The sequence below is a fragment of the Dermochelys coriacea genome, chromosome 2 (genome assembly GCF_009764565.3).
Source record: "Dermochelys coriacea isolate rDerCor1 chromosome 2, rDerCor1.pri.v4, whole genome shotgun sequence".
NCBI lineage: Eukaryota > Metazoa > Chordata > Testudines > Dermochelyidae > Dermochelys > Dermochelys coriacea.
The window spans coordinates 180877424-180897878 of record NC_050069.1 but is presented as its reverse complement, the minus strand read 5'-3'; the positions used below and the strand labels follow the sequence as shown (position 1 = coordinate 180897878).

Genomic DNA, 20455 nt, shown 5'->3' with positions numbered 1-20455 from the left:
ACTTATATCAAATTCTGTTTGCTTGATAGAGATGCCTTTAAGTATTGCGTGCTGCATTATTAGCATTGCCGGGTGTTCCAGGGAAAGATCTAAAGGACGGGAGAAAAGAGGCAACACTGTTGCATTCCCCTTTCTAGCTGTACAATTATTGCAGTTTGGAGGGGATTTCAGGCACTTCTAACATATTTTTAAAATGCTGAGTTGTGAAGTGCTGTCGGTGCAGTTTCTGTGGTTTGCAAAGTGTATTGATAGGCAGAGATGTTTAACAAAAAAGTATTTTCAGTGTTCTTGATTCAATACAGTATTTTGTGCTGACATTATCTGCACTTACTTTGACAACCTCTGTTGAGTTATTAGAATGTCAGCTGGGGGGGAGGGCTAGTCTACTTTTGAGTAGATTGAGACAGATCAGTGTTTAATCATGATTAAACACATTGTAATCACTGTGCTTTCTAAATCCCTTTCAGAGTAAAGCAGATTTGTGTGTGTGTGTGTGTGTGTGTGTGTGTGTGTGTGTGTGTGTGTGAACGGACTGTTAAGCAGAAAAAGAGGAGTTCAGTATTTGAAATAACAGCTCATGTTTCCTATTTGCATGTTTAAGTACAGGCATGTCAGTTCTTGTGTACATAGAATCATAGAAGATTAGGGTTGGAAGGGACTTCAGGAGGTCATCTAGTCTAACCCCCTGCTCAAAGCAGGACCAATCCCCAATTTTTGCCCCATATCCCTAAATGGTCCTGTCAAGTATTGAACTCAGAACCCTGGGTTTAGCAGGCCAAAGCTCAAACCACTGAGCTATCCCTCTCCCACCTACTCCTGTAACCCTTCTGCCAGGCCAAGTTGATAGCAGCAAGGGCCGGATTCAGTACATAGGGGTTCCCTCTCAACAATGCAATGCAAAAGCAGCTCGAGCCCCCACCCAGTGACCTGGGAAAATCTTACACACACAACCCTGGATGCCTCAAAGAGGCAATACTTCCCCTCTCGCAAGCACAGAGTCTCAGTGTAGCAGAAAATCTTTAATAACATGAGGTAAACAACATCAGCATTAAATTAAATTAAATTAAACAACAGGGTTCATAAACCAAACCATGAGCAAAGACCCACCCCAGCAAATTGGGCCATGTCCTTTCCCTTTGGTTCTTGAGTCCAGCAACCCAAAAATCACCCAAAGTCCCAAAAGTCCAACAACCCAAAAGTTTCTTTCCCTGGTCAGTGCAGGCCCAGAGTTGAAAAGTTTATTTGCAGAGTTTTACCTCCCAGCCAGGGTGGAAATGGGGGAGTGTTAAGGGGCACCTTACGTGGTCCAAGGCCACCTGCCCTGCCTCTCCGTGGGGTTCTGCTGCAGCCTTCACCGCGAGCCACCCCGCCAGCCGCTCCACTCCACCAGCTGTCCCATGAACTGCTCTGCTCCGCAATATATCTTCAGGGCCCCCCCCCACACTACCTAACACAGCGTTCAGTGATTTCAGCTCTTAGTAATTTTAGCTCTTTAGTGATTTCAGCTTGTAGTAGGGGAGCCTCAGTACTGGTGCATCATTGGCCAAAAGTGAATTCAGCTCAGCAGCCTGTAATGAGAGTCCTAATGGAATCAAAATTAGCTCTGATATTCTACAGTGGAGAGACAAGGAGGTGCAAGTGCCGTGCCGTGCCGTGCCGTGCCGTGCCGTGCCGTGCCGTGCCGTGCCGTGCCGTGCCGTGCCTGCATCTCTCTCAATTCACTGGGTTTTGGAACCCAGGTCCCTTGTCTAGCGAGTGCTACTTAGTTGATGGCGAGTTCCTCCATCATAAAACAATTTCATTGTCTTTGATTCACATAACCAGGGTATCAACACTTTATTCTTTCTGCCCCAATAATAGAGAAACTGGGGATCCCACAGCAGCCAAAGTGACCATTTGGGCTGCTGTGGGCTCATGCTAGGCGGCGTGGGTGTGCCTATGCAAACAAGATAGCCCCTGAAGTTCTTTTCCACAGCTTGCCACAATTCACCACCAGATGTCAGGGTAGAGCTTATCCTGACTCTGCTTACACTCCAAAGTGTATGAGTCTGTGTATGTGTGTTTATGTGCTGTGTGTGTATATATGTTGGGACAAACAGAACCTGGTATAATCTATCTACTGCCCTCATCATGATAGTATTTGGCCACCTCACAATTATTAATGAATTTATCCTTACAGCATCCCATGGGGTAGGGAATAATTATTATCCTAATTTTATAGATGAGGAACGGAGATGCACAGAGATTAAATGACTTGCAAAAGGTCACCCTAGAAGTCTGGATGGGTCAGGAATTGAATCCAGGTCTCCTGAGTCCAATCCATTGTTTTAAAAACAATTTTTTCCCTCATGGACGTAAGTTTTATTGACTCCAGCAGGAGGCGCCCCTGCTTAGACTAGGACTGAATTTAGGCCAGTACACCATCTTCCTGTGCATATTTTTATGAACTGTTAATGGGAGTCCAGACTAATAAGGGCCACAGGACTGAAGCGTTTGTCCCCCAACTCTGTAACTGATAAATAATAATATTTCAATTAACACAAATCAAGGGATGAGCCCCGGGTTAGTTAAGAAGTTGTAAATATTGACTGTGCTTAAAACTTTTTTTTTTTTGTTAATCTGTTTTAACATCTGAGTATATATTTATGCTCTCTATAGTGATACGGGAGGCAGCATGCTCTAGTGGTTTGAAAACAGGAGGAGATGCTAAAAGACTTGGGAGTGCTAAAAGACCTGGGAGCTTAATGCTGACTCTGGCACTGACTTACAATGTAACCTTTAACAGATCATTTTACCTCTCTGTCTGCTTCCCATTCTGTAGTGTAGGGAGAATAATATTTAATGAGCCTATTTCACCTGAGGCATAATCACTTAGTTTTGCTGAAATGCTTTTAGATCATTAGCTGGAGGGCACTATATAATTGAGATGTATTATTTATTTATACTAGCACATTAATACCCATTTCCCTTTATACCACAGTTAAAAAGTATTGAAGAAATGTTTGCTAGATAAAGTGAGCTGCTATTTTGTGTCGAGAACCTGATTTTTTCTCCCACAGGAGTCAAGCTTGCCTCGGAGAGTGCATTTCTCACACATGAAAGGGAGAATCTGTCTTTTAGAATACTACCAAAATTTAGCAAAAATTCTTACACATATATAACTTTAAAAAGTTTAAGTAACAATTCCAGACGAGACTATGTAGCAGTGTTCTTTAAAAGACCCAAAGCCTCTACGCACATATTAAATTTATACTTGAATCATTTTCTCTCATGGAGTAAGATGCTATTCAGTGTGAGTAAAGAAATCATAATCTGACCCTTAAGTATCTGTACTTTCACATCTTACTTTCTCATTGTCAGTTTAGGCCTGGGGACAAGAACATAAGAAATTATGATCTACATTATCAAAATGGCCTCTGACAAGGTTGCAGACAATTTCCTGAGTTTCAAACGTAAATACTTCTTATATAAGTAAAACGCAACAGCTGTGAGCCTGTGCAGGAGAGAAGTTTACATCCAAAGTGCTGGAGAGTGCTGAAGGCATTTCTGAATGGTGCCATACTTCGGCAGTCTTGCCAGCCTTTGCACTGAGAGAGAGTTTGCTTTGGATAAAACTTGTTGCCAGAGCAGAAAACAGTTCTGTTTGTCAGAGGCAATTGTCAAAGGCTCACCCTGCCCAAATTCGACTTATGTATCGGTTTGTTTTGTTCTTGCTGAAGGAGAAGGAATGGGCAAGGAAAGAATAGGTAGCTCCTCAGTATTACCTCTACTTGTGTTGTTTTTCCCCCTCATCCTCTCCCCAGAGGGTGAAGCATGTGCAGTAGATTAAGTAATTTGGTAGAGTGGAGTGTTTTGATTGTGTGGGTGGATTTAGTTCTGGGGAGGGCAAACTATGGCCTGCATGCTGGATACGGTCTATCTGGCCTGCAGGATTGCCAGCCCCATGGCACAGCGGAGCTAAGGCAGGCTCCCTGCCTGCCCTGGCCCTGCGCCGCTCCCAGAAGCGGCTGGCACCACATCCCTGTTGTCCCTGGGAAAGGGGGGCGCAGAGGTCTCCGGATGCTGCTCTCAACTACAGGCACTGTCCCCCGTCTGACCCAATATGGCCACTCTTATGTTCTTGGTAATTTGACCAGGGCACAGATTCACACAACCTTACTCTTGCATTCAGAAATGGCACCTTTGCGGGCCCATAGTTCCATGAATCATTGGTCTAATACTCATACGGAAGCGAGAATGCTTGCTTTTGAATCACCAGCACCACTTCGTAACGCTGACAGGATCACAGCCCAACTTCTCACTCTTCTCTCCTTCCTCCACCATTTCTCCCACTGCCATATCTTTTCCCTTCCCTCTCCAGCACTCTTCAGGGTGCAGGGTGATTTAAAGCTACCTGGGAACCATAGTGGGCCTGCTTCTATCAGGAGACTTTAATGGGGCCTGGCCAACCCAGAGTTCAGAGCTGCTGCTCCCAGCAGAGGTCCTTATGTTGCCTCATGTCTTTCAGGGCTTCTCAGAGTGGTTATCTCTTTCACTCCCATTGAGAACAGCTGATATGTAGTCAGCAACAGGGGGAAGCAATGCTGTGTATCATGTGTAGGCATCTCTGTGCTCCATTGCAGGGAAGTAGGCAGATAAAATGGTATGGGGAATTCAGGTAAAGTGACTGACAGTCCCCTAACATTCTATTATAATTGCTTTCTTTAAAAAGCGGTTGCAAATTTCCCCTCTCCCGCAGCACAGATGGGATAGTCCAAGAGGCACTGTGCATATGGGTGCTCCCCATTGGGTGGTGTATCTCCATGCCACACCTTTCTCTGGTGTTTGTGCTAAGTGCATGACCAAGCCTATTGTGACAGTAGTCTGGATTTCAGCCACAGGTAAAATAAGCCCACAAAATTCCAGGTCAAGGAAGAACAAGAAACAGTGGACACACACTTGCTGCTGACCATATAGTTTTTCTTCAGAGGTGGTAGAAATAGTATATGGAGCCCTTATTCTGTCCTTTTTGGCTGATCTTATTGGACAAGATAGTGGGAAAAGAGGCAAAGGCCAACAGCTCTATGCCTAGTTTTAGATTGTTGTTTAGTCAGTTGTTGTTGTTTTTTAATTTACATAGCAGCAGGAGCCCCATAATATCAAGCTAAATCAGCTTTTAGCTGTCTAAATGTATTAGTAATGCATTCACTCTGTATGGGGAGCCAATGACCATTAGAACTGTTCAAACAGTATTTTGTGCGATTAAAATACAGAAGGTCAGTTCTTTAAATATAATCAGTGTGGGGGAAGGCAACAGAAGGAGAAGACAGAAAACCCTGCCGTTTTCTTTTCCTCCTCATAAAAATATACTAGCAACTGTCTTCTGTGTCAGCAAAGAATCGTTGTTAAATCAGGACTCTGCCTGAGGATTAAAGATGTGAAAAATATATATAATCAGAAAGGAGGGGATAATAAAATGAAATTTGCGAGGAAACTGGTTTTCTTCATGTGTAGTGAAGTCTTTTGAAGGTAGTAGATTAGAATATATTTTCCTGATAATAAGCACCCCAAAAGAAATAATGAAATATGATGAAATCTGTTTCCATGACATTATGAAGTATAACATAATGTATTATAAAATGAGAAATCTATGGAGGAATGCAGAAAAGGGTAAACATTTGTGATGTGGCAGAAAACTGTTGATTTGTATATTTTTCCTTTTTAGAGCCACTTTCCTGAAATTGCTAAAATCAGATCAAAATGGTTTCCCTCTTCCCTTAAAGCTTTTTTCTTCTATCTTGGTTACTGTCACATTTTATGTGGCAGTATAATTTTATCCCAGCCCAGGAAACATGTCAGTATAATTTTAAAAAATCCTTCTTCAGATAAGTTTCTTTTTACAGCTCCTTTTTCCTTTTGGCTTGCTCAATGCAATGCTCATGGCAGCGAGAAGGTAAATAGATTCAGGGATACCAGATCATGGCAAATCGGTATAGCTTTATTATTTTTCCCCTCATTATTGAACTGGAAGCTAGTTCTTTTTTTATCTTGTACTTCAGAGGGAATTTCTCCATTTGGCTTGCAAATTAGGGGCTAGATTCTGATAATCTGATTGACCTTGAATAGTCCTATTGATTCCTCAATGATTAAAGTACTACTGGAGGTGAATAAGAGTATCAGAATCTAGCATTAAGGTCTTGATTCCACTCCGTTGAAGTCAATGGGAGTTTTGCAATTCACTTCAGTGGCAGCAAGAACAAGCAATAAGCCCTGGTCTATACTAGGCATTGAGGTCGAATTTAGCAGCGTTAAATCAATTTAACCCGTCCACATGATGAAGCCCTTTTTTCGACTTAAAGGGCTCTTAAAATCGATTTCCTTACTCCACTCCCGACAAGGGAATTAGCACTGAAATCGGTTTTGCTGGTCAAATTTAGAGTACTGTGGATGCAATTAGACAGTATTGGCCTCCGGGAGCTATCCCAGAGTGCTCCATTGTGACCGCTCTAGACAGCACTCTCAACTCAGATGCACTGAGCAGGTAGACTGGAAAAGGCCCGCAAACTTTTTAATTTCAATTTCCTGTTTGGCCAGTGTGGCAAGCTATAGGTGACCATGCAGAGCTCATCAGCAGAGGTGACCATGATGCAGTCCCAGAATCTCAAAAGAGCTCCAGCATGGACCAAACAGGGAGGTACGGGATGTGATCGCTGTACGGAGAGAGGAATCTGTGCTATCAGAACTCAGTTCCAGTTTTCGAAATGCCAAAACATTTGTGAAAATCTCCCAGGGCATGAAGGACAGAGGCCATAACAGGGACCCGAAGCAGTGCCGTGTGAAACTTAAGGAGCTGAGGCAAACCTACCAGAAAACCAGAGAGACAAACGGCCACTCTGGGTCAGAGCCCCAAACATGCCGCTTCTATGATGAGCTGCATGCCATTTTAGGGGGTTCGGCCACCACTACCCCAGCCATGTTGTTTGACTCCTTCAATGGAGATGGAGGCAACACGGAAGCAGGTTTTGGGGATGAGGAAGACAATGATGATGAGGTTATAAATAGCTCACAGCAAACAAGCGGAGAAACTGGTTTTCCCGACAGCCAGGAACTGTTTCTCACCCTGGACCTGGAGCTAGTACCCCCCGAACCCACCCAAGGCTGCCTCCTGGACCCACCAGGCGGAGAAGGGACCTCTGGTGAGTTTACCTTTTAAAATACTATACAAGGTTTAAAAGCCAGCATGTTTAATGATTAATTTGCCCTGGCATTCGTGGCTCTCCTGGATATACTCCCAAAGCCTTTGCAAAAGGTTTCTGGGGAAGGCAACCTTATTCCATCCACCATGGTAGGACACTTTACCACTCCAGGCCAGTAGCACATACTCGGGAATCATTGTAGAACAAAGCATTGCAGTGTATGTTTGCTGGCGTTCAAACAACATCCGTTCTTTATCTCTCTGTGTTATCCTCAGGAGAGTGATATCATTCATGGTCACCTGGTTGAAATAGGGTGCTTTTCTTAAAGGGACATTCAGAGGTGCCCGTTCCTGCTGGGCTGTTTGCCTATGACTGAACAGAAATGTTCCCCGCTGTTAGCCACGCGGTGGGGGGAGGCAAAATACGACCTTGTAACGAAAGCACATGTGCTATGTATGTAATGTTAACAGCAAGGTTTACCGTGAAAGAGTGTACCCATTGTTCTATAAAATGTGTCTTTTTAAATACCATTGTCCCTTTTTTTTTCTCCACCAGCGGCATGTGTTTTAAGGATCACAGGATCTTCTCCTTCCCAGAGGCTAGAGAAGATTAGAAGGTGAAAAAAATGCACTCGTGATGAAATGTTTTCTGAGTTCATGCTGTCCTCCCACACTGACAGAGCACAGATGAATGCGTGGAGGCAGACAATGTCAGAGTGCAGGAAAGCACAAAATGACCGGGAGGAGAGGTGGCGGGCTGAAGAGAGTAAGTGGCGGGCTGAAGAGAGGGCTGAAGCTGAAAGGTGGCGGCAGCGTGATGAGAGGAGGCAGGATTCAATGCTGATGCTGCTGGAGGATCAAACTAATATGCTCCAGCGTAGGGTTGAGCTGCAGGAAAGGCAGCAGGAGCACAGACCACTGCTACAACCGCCCTCCTCCCCAAGTTCCATAGTCCCCTCACCCAGATGCCCAAGAACGCGGCGGGGACCCCCTCCGGCCACCCAGCCACTCCACCCCAGAGGATTGCCCAAGTAACAGAAGGCTGGCATTCAATAAGTTTAAAGTTTGAAAGTGCTGTGTGGCCTTGTCCTTCCCTCCTCCACCACCCCTCCTGGGCTACCTTGGTAATTATCCCCCTATTTGTGTGATGAATTAATAAAGAATCCCTGAATGTGAAGCAACAATGACTTTATTGCCTCTGCAAGTGGTGATCGAAGGGAGGAGGGGAGGGTGGTTAGCTTACAGGGAAGTAGAGTGAACCAAGGGGCGGGTGGTTTCATCAAGGAGAAACAAACAGAACTTTCACACCGTAGCCTGGCCAGTCATGAAACTGGTTTTCAAAGCTTCTCTGGTGCGCACCGCACCCTTCTGTGCTCTTCTAACCGCCCTGGTTTCTGGCTGTGCGTAAGCAGCAGCCAGGCGATTTGCCTCAACCTCCCACCCCGCCACAAACATCTCCCCCTTACTCTCACAGATATTGTGGAGCGCACAGCAAGCAGTAATAACAGTTGGAATATTGGTTTCACTGAGATCTAACCAAGTCAGTAAACTGCGCCAGCGCACTTTTAAACGTCCAAATGCACATTCTACCACCATTCTGCACTTGCTCAGCCTGTAGTTGAACAGCTCCTGACTACTGTCCAGGGTGCCTGTGTATGGCTTCATGAGCCATGGCATTAAGGGGTAGGCTGGGTCCCAAGGATAACTATAGGCATTTCAACATCCCCAATGGTTATTTTCTGGTCTGGGAAGAAAGTCCCTTCCTGCAGCTTTTGAAACAGACCAGAGTTCCTGAAGATGCGAGCGTCATGTACCTTTCCCGGCCATCCCACGTTGATGTTGGTGAAACGTCCCTTGTGATCCACCAGTGCTTGCAGCACTATTGAAAAGTATCCCTTGCAGTTTATGTACTCGCTGGCTTGGTGCTCCGGTGCCAAGATAGGGATATGGGTTCCGTCTATGGCCCCACCACAGTTAGGGAATCCCATTGCAAAGCCATCCACTATGACCTGCACATTTCCCAGGGTCACTACCCTTGATATCAGCAGATCTTTGATTACGTTGGCTACTTGCATCACAGCAGCCCCCACAGTAGATTTTCTCACTCCAAATTGATTCCCGACTGACCGGTAGCTGTCTGGCGTTGCAAGCTTCCACAAGGCTATTGCCACTCCCTTCTCAACTGTGAGGGCTGCTCTCATCTTGGTATTCTTGCACCTCAGGGCAGGGGAAAGCAAGTCACAAAGTTCCATGAAAGTGTCTTTACGCATGCAAAAGTTTCACAGCCACTGGGAATCGTCCCAGACCTGCAACACTATGTGGTCCCACCAGTCTGTGCTTGTTTCCCAGGCTCAGAATCGGCGTTCCACCGCATAAGCCTGCCCCATTAGCACCATGATGCCCACATTGCCAGGGCATGTGCTTTGAGAGAAGTCTGTGTCCATGTCCTCATCACTCTCGTAACCGTGCTGACGTCGCCTACTCGCCCGGTTTCGCTTTGCCAGGTTCTGGTGCTGCATATACTGCTGGATAATGCATGTGGTGTTTAATGTGCTCCTAATGGCCAAAGTGATCTGAGCAGGCTCCATGCTTGCCGTGGTATGGTGTCTGCACAGAAAAAAGGCGCGGAACGATTATCTGCTGTTGCCCTGATGGAGGGGGGGCGACTGACGACATGGCTTACAGGGTTGGCTTACAGGGAATTAAAATCAACAAAGGGGGTGGCTTTGCGAGAAACTGAATGGCCGCCTCAAGGATAGAACTCAAAACCTCAAGGATAGAACTCAAAACTGGATTTAGCAGGCCGTTGATTTCACAGAGGGAAGAAGGGAGGGAGGAGAAAATGAATACAAAACAAATCTGGCCTATTTCTTGTTTTGAGCCACTTCATCTATCTTTATAGATCTTGCTGGCAGCAGACTGTGCAGTACGACCGCTAGCCATCGTCACCTCCTGGGTGCTCGGCAGAAGACGGTGCAGTATGACTACTGGCCATCGTCTTCTGCTAGCTTCAAATTAAAAGACAGTGCACTGCCGGTAGGACTCAATTGCCATGAGACGAAACAAGGGAAATGACCTGGCTGAGTCACTCCCACGTTTGACCAGGCGCCCGATTAAAAGAGCACCCAGGACTACGTCAACGATGGCTACCAGTCATACTGCACTGTCTGCTGCCAAAAGGCAATAAACTGCTGCTGTGTAGGAATGCAGTACCACGTCCGCCAGCACCCAGGAGACATACGGTGACGGTTAGCTGAGTGGGCTCCATGCTTGCCGTGGTATGGCGTCTGCACAGATAACTCAAGAAAAAAGACGCAAAACGATTGTCTGTCCTTGCTTTTACGGAGGGAGGGAATGGGGGCCTGACGATATGTACCCAGAACCACCCGCGACAAAGTTTTAGCCCCATCAGGCACTGGGATTTCTACCCAGAATTCAAATGGGCGGTGGAGACTGCGGAAACTGTGGGATAGCTACCCACAGTGCAAAGCTCCGGAAGTCGATGGTTACCTCGGTACTGTGGACGCACTCCGCCGACTACATGCACTTAGAGCATTTGTGTGGAGGGACACACCCTCTACTGTATAAAAATGCTTTCTACAAAACCGACTTCTATAAATTCGACCTAATTTCATAGTGTAGACATACCCTAAGTGCATAAAACTTGAGAGGTTGAGTGTCTTCCACTCCCATTGACTTCAGTTGCTCATCACATTGTAGGAACAAGCCTCAAAGGAATATCTCTGAACTTTAAGTTCCCTTTAACATCTACTGCATACTACATGGTTTCATTGAGCAGTTTCAGAATAATAGTGGGAAATGTGGTGTATATATACCTTTGCTAAACATACAGTAGTGTGCTTTGTAGCAGGTTTGAAATTCTTCTTCATATTTGAAGCTATGTGCAGGTTGGCACATTTGTAATAAGTTTTCTGAATATTCTTTTGTGGTTTTATTGCTCTAACAATATTGCTAATAGGATCCCCCAGACATTCATGTATTCTCTGGAAGAATGTGTACAAAGAAATACAAAGAGAGATATTGTACTACAGTTTCTCTGAAGGCTAATATGGTAGCAGATTAAAACTTTTCCTCCCTCTCCAGAAACTACAAACATTTAATTTTGAGGTCATCATGTTCTTGCTACAGCCAACTAAATGAGTGGACCATTTTATAACTATGTGGAAAAGGTGACTGAGTTCAAGGATTCATTTCTTTGTAAGAACTCTGTGATTAAAAGATCCCATTATGATCATGAGGACTTTCCTTTTTTTCTGCTGTAACTAGATATTTAACTAATTTTGTTATTTATGATTATACTGATTCTTTTATGCATAAATTAGATAAAAACACTGATTTATTTGAAAGTACTTCAAAAATAACTTGCAATATTTAGTAACTAACCTTCAGAGCCTCTATGAGCAAACAAAACTGTCTGCATTTATTGAAAACATGAAATTATGAACAGTGAAGCCATTTTTATCATGAGTTTTATTAGGTGGTTTTTCTTATAGTTCCAGCTTCTGGAGTCATGTAATTACATGGATATCTCAGCTTTCATTTAAAAAAAAGAAAAGAAAAGTAAGCTTCTAGCCCTCATGTTTGTGGAAGAAAGCTTGAAAATGTGAGCCCTAAAGGCCCCCAAAGCAGAAGGCAGCACATAAAACAACACATTTTTCTCATGATTTGATTCATGTTTTTTAAATGCTTGGGGTTGGCAATATTATAAATAAGAGCTATAAATATGTATGAGAACCATGCCTTTCCTTTTCTCCCACAGCTCCTATTAAAACTCCAGAATTCTCTGTGATTTTCTGCTGGGGAGAGGAAAATTTCACTGCAGCTCCCCCACAACCATGGTAGATGGATGGCTTCACTCTGGCAGTAATCTTGCATTGTTGTCCTTTTGTAGCTGATTACTGCCCAACCCCTGAATTCCAAAGGAATTTGTTCAGACCTTTTTCCTCATCATGCAGCAGGGTCTGCTACTCATATTGGACCTGATCCTGCGTAATTTAAATCAATGGGAGCTTCACCATGGACTTCAGTGGGTGCAGCATCAAACTAATTTAGAGCAAAATTCTCATATTCTCTCTGTATATATATATGTGGCTCTCCCATCAGGGAGCAGAACAGCGGTGTAGATCTCCAGCATGCACACAGGAGAAGAGAATTTTGCACCAAATCACAAACTGGTTGAGAAATACTATTCAGTCCATTTTCACTGCAGATAGTTGATAGTTCTGTAGTTCTTTTGGCACTGGCACAAATGCTTACAGGGCATGATTGTATTATGTTTTCTCTTCATTGCTGCATATCACTGCCCTGCACCAAAGACAGTGTGCTTCTCTTTTTTTTGAAGATCTATAAGAAGATCTTCTTTACATAAATAATAATTTTGTTTAGAATGAAGCTAGGAAAACACAAATGAAAGGTCTGAACCGTTATCCCAAACTCCCTTGTTTAAAGGATGGACACCAGACTATTTTTGTAGACTGTAATCTCTTTTTAATCAAATCTTCAAAAATAAAATGTGTAATTTCCTGTCAGATATTACAAAGGAGGCTTCTGTGAAGTAATTGTGAGTTTTTGCTCTGGGTTCCCATACCAATTAAAACTCACTATTCAGTTTTCCAAAACATCAACTGAAGGAAGAAAAGCAAATAATTTGGGATTTAAAACCCCCCAGATCTTTACAAAAGTTGATCAGGGTCAAGAACATTCAGTTCATAAGTGGAAATAGGCTACTGTACAGTAAATAAGGATTGTACAGTAAAATAACAAAGGTGTACTATATGTTGCTTCAGCAGAGAACACAGTGATTTTAGAATTCATGCAAGCACCCTAAATGAGTATTGCAGCAGCTGCAATACTGCTTCACATTCTGATCTGGTTCATTTTAACCAGTGCTCAGCACCTAGAAACTCTCTGGAACAACACTGCGATCCACAGAGCCTGAGTTAGTTCCTTAGACTCCAGATACAATGAATGGGGAGAGAGAGATGCCTAAGAATGTGATCCACAAAAGCCGGCACACTAGGTGGGGAGCTGCCTAAGCTAGCCAGTGGGAGATGCCGACGAGAGGGTTGTGTCTTAAGCCCCACCCTTCTCACAGAGATAATCGTCTCTCTCTGTTAGCAATCCACAGATGGGAACCCTGCACTTGGAGTCCAGTGGCTGAGGTGCATAAGTCATTTTTTGTGAGAATGAATTAGGCATCTGCCTCACACCACACCAAATGGCCAGAGGAGGAGGCAGTGATGACCATATAACATTTAACCTACAGGTTAGAGCACTCACTTGGGATGGGAGAGAGCCATGTTCGATTTTTCCCTCCTCTGGCCAGCAGGGAGAAAGGATTTGAACAGAGGGTTTCTTATCTCTCAGGAGAGCACTCAAGCCACCAAACTATGGGATGTTCTGCTGGGGGCTCCCTCAATCTCTGCTGTTGAAGCTGTTCCACCCTGGGTAGATGATGAGAGTCATTGGGGCAGAGAGAAAGAGAGTAAGACTGATGCTGCAGTCCAGTGGTGAAGGTACTCACCTGGAAGATGGGAGTCTCAAGGTCCAGTCCCCCAACTCCAGTGATTCTTTCATTATTTATCCACAGTAGAACAGCTCCAGCAGGGAGAGACTGAGAGAGCCCCATGTAAGAATATTTCATAGTTCAGTGTTTGGGGCACTCTCCTGAGAGGTGGGAGACCCCTATTCTAATCCTTGCTCCCCTCTAGGAAGAGTGCGGAATTGAACCTGGGTCTCCCACATCCCAGGTGAGTACTCTAGCCACTGGACTAAAAGTTTTAAGGTGGGTGCCATCACCTCTTCCTCCTGCCAGGTTTTGAATGAGACCCAATCTGGTAGGCGGTGTCTGAGCTCACCTACTGGGTGGGCCCTGCGGGCAAGAAAGGCAGCCAAACACCTATTTTCCCCTGGTTCATGGATCACCTTGGGGCTTAGGCAGGAGATATGCTTCTGGACACCTAGAGGGAGGTAGCAGTACACATGCCCAGAGGCAAAAACTTAGGCACCTGGAGAACTGTTACTGTAAATACCTAGGTCCCAAGTGAGTTTAGGGACCTACAGGGTTAGGCGACATCCAAGTGGAAAGTGTGTGACTCATAGTGCCTCTAGGTCTGGAGGTGAGGCGCTTATGTACCTTTGTGGAGCTGCGCCTCAGGACCTAATTTTAGGCCATGTGTTCCACTTTTCCCCAAACACATGCATGCTCACTTGAACAATTCAAATAGCTGTGTACATGCTAATATTACAATTTGCATCCAAGACAAGGGGGTTTTGCAGATGCAAATTCTTAACACTTCTGTGGTCACAGTTGTTACAGTGGTTAAAGTGCGCTCGCAGGTATTCACAGGTGCAAAGTGAGGATGGGTGTGTGGAGTGGGTGAAGTCTGGAAATTCACACTACAAGACTGGGTAGAGGCCCAGCTGAATGTCTAGTGCGGAACTGCTCTGACTCAGTTCCACAGTCTGTGAAAGTGTTCTTTGGTGCATGAATTAGTTAACGTTTATGAAGTACTTTGAAGATGAAAAGAGCTATTTAAGGGCTAAGTATTATTAGTTATTTAGTATTAGGAGAAAGAAATAAAGAAGCAGACATAAGAAGCCTATCGAAAGGCTATCCACAGACCCAATTCAAACTGAAGAGCAGAGAATAGGAGGGTCAAACTGACATGGCAAAGCAGATAGAAAGGCAAAATGAGGCAGAGTCAAAGTTCACATAAGGTTTGGTTTGGTTTTTGGTGGTGATCTCGCTTTCATCATATTTGTTCTTTAAACTTTCTTTCATTCTTGCATTTTTCTCTGAACTTGTATAACTCAGCTCCTGTAGCCCACAAGGCTGTTGGTATTTCACTTTAATCTCGTTATACAACTAAATCAAGAATGAAAGGTAGAAAGCTTTTTTCCAAAACATACCTATTCATGTGTCTGTGATTAGAAACTGATTTCATGTGGTTTTCCGCTCTCTTTTGTAAATAGCTAGTAATTAGTTGTTAGACAGGCCCAAAGAATGTCTCCAAGTTTTATCTTCCTTTACGCAATATCAATATTTAAATATTAGTGAAAAACTATTAAATGATCGTTAATAAAGTCTCCCTGAAAAGGACTAATTGAATAGCCATTTATAAAACACAATACTTCAGCAAATTATTCCTAATTATATACATGCTTGTATGATTCCCATCAGTGCAGTACCTCCCAAACACTCATGTATTTATCCACCCAAACACTGTGATATTAATCCCGTTTTACGGAGCGGAAATTGATATGCATAGGGAGAAAGTAGCTTGCCCAGGTTTCAATATGTAGAAAGAAATTTAATCCAGATGTGTTGATTCCCCGTCAGTACTTTAGCCATGAGGCCCATTCCTTTCATCCAGCAGGTGTACGGTTTGGTTGTAGAATAAGCAAGATGACTTTAAAAGGTATGCTGCTCCTGTGCCTGCATCTTGTACAGTGTCTTGTGCCTAGGGAAAATGGATGTAAAATGCTGTCAATCTGCATACGGGAATGGAGAATTCTGATTTGGTTGCATTTTACATCCACTTTGCACTAGTGTAAATGACTGCACAAGGTGTAGGGCAATGGAGAATCACTGAGGCCCATAATGTTTGGCCATTTATCTAGCTGACCAGTTGGACAAAAAAGCAAAAGAAAACCGTACCTCTTTTCTCCTCATCACAAAAGTTTTCTAGCAACCTCACGTTCTATTCTCCTGTTGAATCAATGTCAAATCAGGACAATCGTAACTGAAGGTGAAAAAAAATATTCAAGAAAGGGAGAACCTTAAACCACCTTCTCTCTTCCCAGTTGTCTAGGTCACAGGCTCAGTTGTGGCACACTAGCCCTAGCTGTATCCTTCACATCATTCTTTTTTCTTGGACTCCAAGGTAGCTCAGATGAGAACTACAAATGTCTTGCTCTGATTAGGTATTCTTGTTTGGGAGCAGATTCAAACTCCATTCCTGAATGAGAACAGTTGAGAAGTGAATAGGATATCTTGAATATCAAGTTTAGCTTGATAGTGGCTCCAGGGGCAACAGGAAATGTAGCAACAGAAGGAGAGGCAGGGAAGGGGAAATGGAGGAAGAAACCTGGGGAAGGATAAATTAGAGACTGGATTAGGAGAGAGTTATCTCTGGGTGGCCTTATGAAACTATGCTCATCCTTCCTTTTTGTTGTATCTTCTAAATCTTTAAGCCTATCTGAAATAAAAATCTCATGTTTCAGGGTGGAAGTTGATTGCCAGAAGCATCAGGAAGAGAATTATTTTCCATAGACAGAATTGCACAATTAACAAAGCATATTTTAGGTCTCTCTTGTTTACCTTCCTCTGAAGCACACAGCTCAGTACTGGCTGTTGCAGGAGGCAGGATATCGAATTTGATGGTTTGTTCATGCATAGCACATCCTATGTCCTTGCCTAACATGGTAAAACATTTAATTGATTGGTCAAGCTCTCCTTTTCAGATACCAGAACCACAACAAGCTTTCGCAGCCCTCAGACTTCATGGATTTCAAGTGTCTCTCCCCACATCTCTCAACCCCGCAGAAATAAAATCAGCTCTGCTTCTGCTAATGTGGTCTTCTTAAAATATCTGGAATCACTGGCACTTGATGATATAGGTTTAATATATATTTCCTGTGCCCCTCCTTCTAAGTGTATTGATGTGCTACCATTTTACAATTATCTCTACACTTCAGAAAACACATCTCTAGGGATTAGCTATCTCTTTCCCCCTCACTGCCCTGCTTTCCTCCCCCCCAAAAATAAAACTATTAAAACTATTATTCATCAAGCAACTTTAAAAAAAATCTATAGAAAAATGCATATGCAAAGGCATTTTTAAAAAAGAATATTTATTCCCTACCTTTTTTTTTATTATTTTTTTTAAAGTGGAAGCAAGGTCAGCATTGCTTCAGTAAAGTATGTTGCTGATTACATTTACTGTAGTGCCCTTTTGGTTTCAAAGCCTCTATGGGAATTTAACAAACTGGACAGCTAATTGCTTCGAGTACCTTTTTAAAGTTCATACTGATTACTAATTACAACATGGAAGTGCGTTGTGCTGTGTTAATGGGCTGCCAGCAGAAGTCTCTTGAAATATTTTTTTTTTCCTTTTCAGCCTGCGTTATGATGTGTCTGAAATTTAAGGATCCTTCCAAAGTGGAAGCACGTGCTAACAGCAGATAACATAATCTGCACACTACTTTATAAAAACCCCAAGCTTTGTTTTCTTGGGTCATTTGTGGTTTCCATATGGCTTGGTGGGTAGCACACCTTTTCCTGAGACAGAAGGTCTTTCTTCACCTCAAACAAGCCCTGGGCTCAGCCTCGTTCCCTGTGCTGATACTGCAGTGCAGTTTTAGGCAGATGGTACGGCATTAGAGATGCGGTTCTTTGGAGAAGATAAACCAAAGTCCCGCTCTGTCTGTTTCTGGTAAGAATGGAAGTTAACCCTGGCATCCTGTGAGACAGGTTCTGAGGCCTGTGTATGAGTCACCAAAGCGTGAATAACTGTGCTGTATTAATAAACATAATTACCGTGTTGTCACTTTTAGCTCTTTACACAGATTGGTTATTCTTGTTGGTCAACAGAACCAAAATTGAATATTTGCATCTGCAGTAATGACAGCTTAGGTTAAATATTAGGAAAACTTGCAAAGGAGCAAGCTGTCAAGGGTAGTTGCACAATCACTATTACTGAGTACATTCAAGGTTATGCTCAATATGCATCCATGGGTTCAGAAAATAAAACACATCCTAGTATAGTGTGGTGGATGGAGTATTCCATTGCTGACCCCCTTGACTTCCCTTTCAAATTTAATAATCCTGGCTTACTATAAACTTTGGGAAATCTGGATTCTGAAAGGTGCTATAGAAGAAAAACAAATTCTGTCCTATTGCTCTCTTTATAAGAAATTTATTTTTATGAGGAATTTATTTTTATGAGCCCAAGGCATCCTTTTGATCAAGAATTTTGTATTAATGTTTCTTGCCCATCTAAAGGACTCTCTCAAAATGTATTTATCACAAATCTCATTTAAATTAGAGAATGGATAAGGGATGAGGGTTTTTTTCATGTAGACCAAGCACTTATCTGTATATTCATATTGTAAAAAGTGAAGCCTAATGTACTTTGATATTGGATTTTGTGGGCAGGACAGCATGAATTGAGAAATGACCTTCTCACTTGAGCACAAAGATGGCCTAAAGCAAGCAAGCTGAGAGAATTTCAGAGTTTGTGAGCCTCCTCTACTGGAAAAGGAGCACAAGTCAAGATCAGCTGATTCAGAGCAAGTTCTCAAATCCCTCTGATTACATCCCAAATGTATTGGTCCTTATGAGGAAGAACTGTGTGATCTTTTGCTCCATCCACTTTGTTTGAGCACACTTAAATCGTAGCACGTCAGATCAATTTACTGGAACCAAAATCTTCGTACTAGTTGAATGCAGGTGCTCTTTTGAATAATGGATATTTTATTTTTTATTTAATACTGTCAGATTCTGACCTGCTGTTCCAGACCCTTGCAGCATAAAGATAGGTGAATTCCTTGTTTAGATTTATAATAAGAACTCTTATTTCCAACAGCGTTTTTGTTTTATGATTTAAATTATTGAAAAAGTCATTTAGAAAAATTCATCCTTGGTGCAAACCCAATGGAGTTACACCACGAATGATTAGTTATTATTATATTTAATTGTGTTTATTATGGTAGTTCTTAGGGACCAACCAAGAATGGGGCCCCATTTTGTTAGGCACTGCATATACCACTGCATTGTTTCATTGATTAGCACAAGCGTGTAGTGTAGTATGTAGCACAAGTGTGCTTAAGGTAGTGCTGCTTCAAGTTATAATAAAGTAACACTAATAACATAATATATTTATACAGCATCTTTTCATGAAAAGCCCCAGAGCCCTTTACAGTTCAGCACAATTACAAAGATATATAAAACACTTCAACTCTTGATTTAGAAACTAAAACTGACTCAGCCTTCTGCATATAAAAAGGTTGTTGGATTGCATAGTCCTGGGGCATAGACCCTAAAAGCTTGAGCATCAAATGTGCCTAAATTATATACAAGGCAATCCATCAAGTCTGCAGGTTCTGACCTTATTTAAAAAAAGAAAAGAAAAATAAATAGTGGTGAGAACATCAGAAAACAGTAAGTTGGGAAAATATTCAGCCCCAGTGTTGTTATTCCAAACCACAGCCCCAACACAACCCTGAGTTCCGTGCAAGAGACCTATACTCCCCCACAGAAGCCCATTGAAGCTGGTAAAACTGCATGACCAGAATTGTCTGTCTGCACTGCTCAGTTTGCAGGATTGGAGCTCTTTGTTGCTTTTAACTTAGCTCTTTGTTTTGGTGTGACATTCAAGATGCAAGATTTCATCCAAAGAGAACTCTTTTCTCAAGGAAAACATTTGTGTTTTTGCAGAACAATACACCAGAAGAGTGCAGAGGGGCTGGAACAGGACATGAGTCTGGCCCTGTGATTATGGCCTACATAGAGTTATAAGCATTGGAAGCAAGCACAAAAGGAATTCTTTTCAAATATAACAAGCTTGGCTAATACATTTTACTGAGAATGATGATTAGAGACTTTCAAATACTCTAACTCCTTATAGTTACACTAAAAGGACCGGTGCTTTGAATAAGTTAACTTGAGGAGCAACTGTTTTAAATAAGAAGTTTATAATTATAGCATCTGCAAAGTTCTGAAAATGTCAAAGTGAGTGCAAGTTAGTGCAGAATTTGGCTCGGTGTTCCTTTTATGCAAACTGTTGCAGAGGTTAACGTTTCAGAGTTTCTGTTATGTGCTAGTGACGTGCGCTTGTTCTCTCTATGTTAACAAGCCTTCCTTTCCACGTCTTGTTCAAGCTGTTGCTGTATCAAAATCCAAGGGCCAGATCAAGAGCTGGTATAAATTGACATCACTCCATTTAAGTCAAGGTAGTTTTACACCAGCTGAGGCGCTGGCCTCACATCTATAGGTGGAGTGTGTTTAATATTTCAATAGAGGTTATAATCTGTCATCTCCACTATGTCTATTATTAATATTGCTTTACAGGGCTGCTTTACTCTTGTATGAGGGAAAAAAAAAACTCTCTACAAAGCTTTTTCTTTTCCTTTGCAGTTTTGTATGGAGTTGAACCACCCGACTCTGCCAAATATCCGCAAATGGAAGGGCCCTAGAGGATGCTGGAAGGGTGTTGTTTCCGAGAAACCTTCAGGCGAGCTACATAAGGTACATTAATC

The 20455-nt window shown here is 42.8% G+C and overlaps 1 protein-coding gene across 1 annotated transcript in view; it reads left to right on the top strand.

Moving 5' to 3' along the window:
* EEPD1 (endonuclease/exonuclease/phosphatase family domain containing 1) overlaps positions 1 to 20455 on the top strand; it is a 92429-nt gene that overhangs the window by 57677 nt on the left and 14297 nt on the right. The window contains exon 3 of the mRNA XM_038392471.2: positions 20334 to 20444. Coding sequence (XP_038248399.1) covers positions 20334 to 20444 — 111 coding nt within the window. The remainder of the gene's footprint in view (positions 1 to 20333; positions 20445 to 20455) is intronic.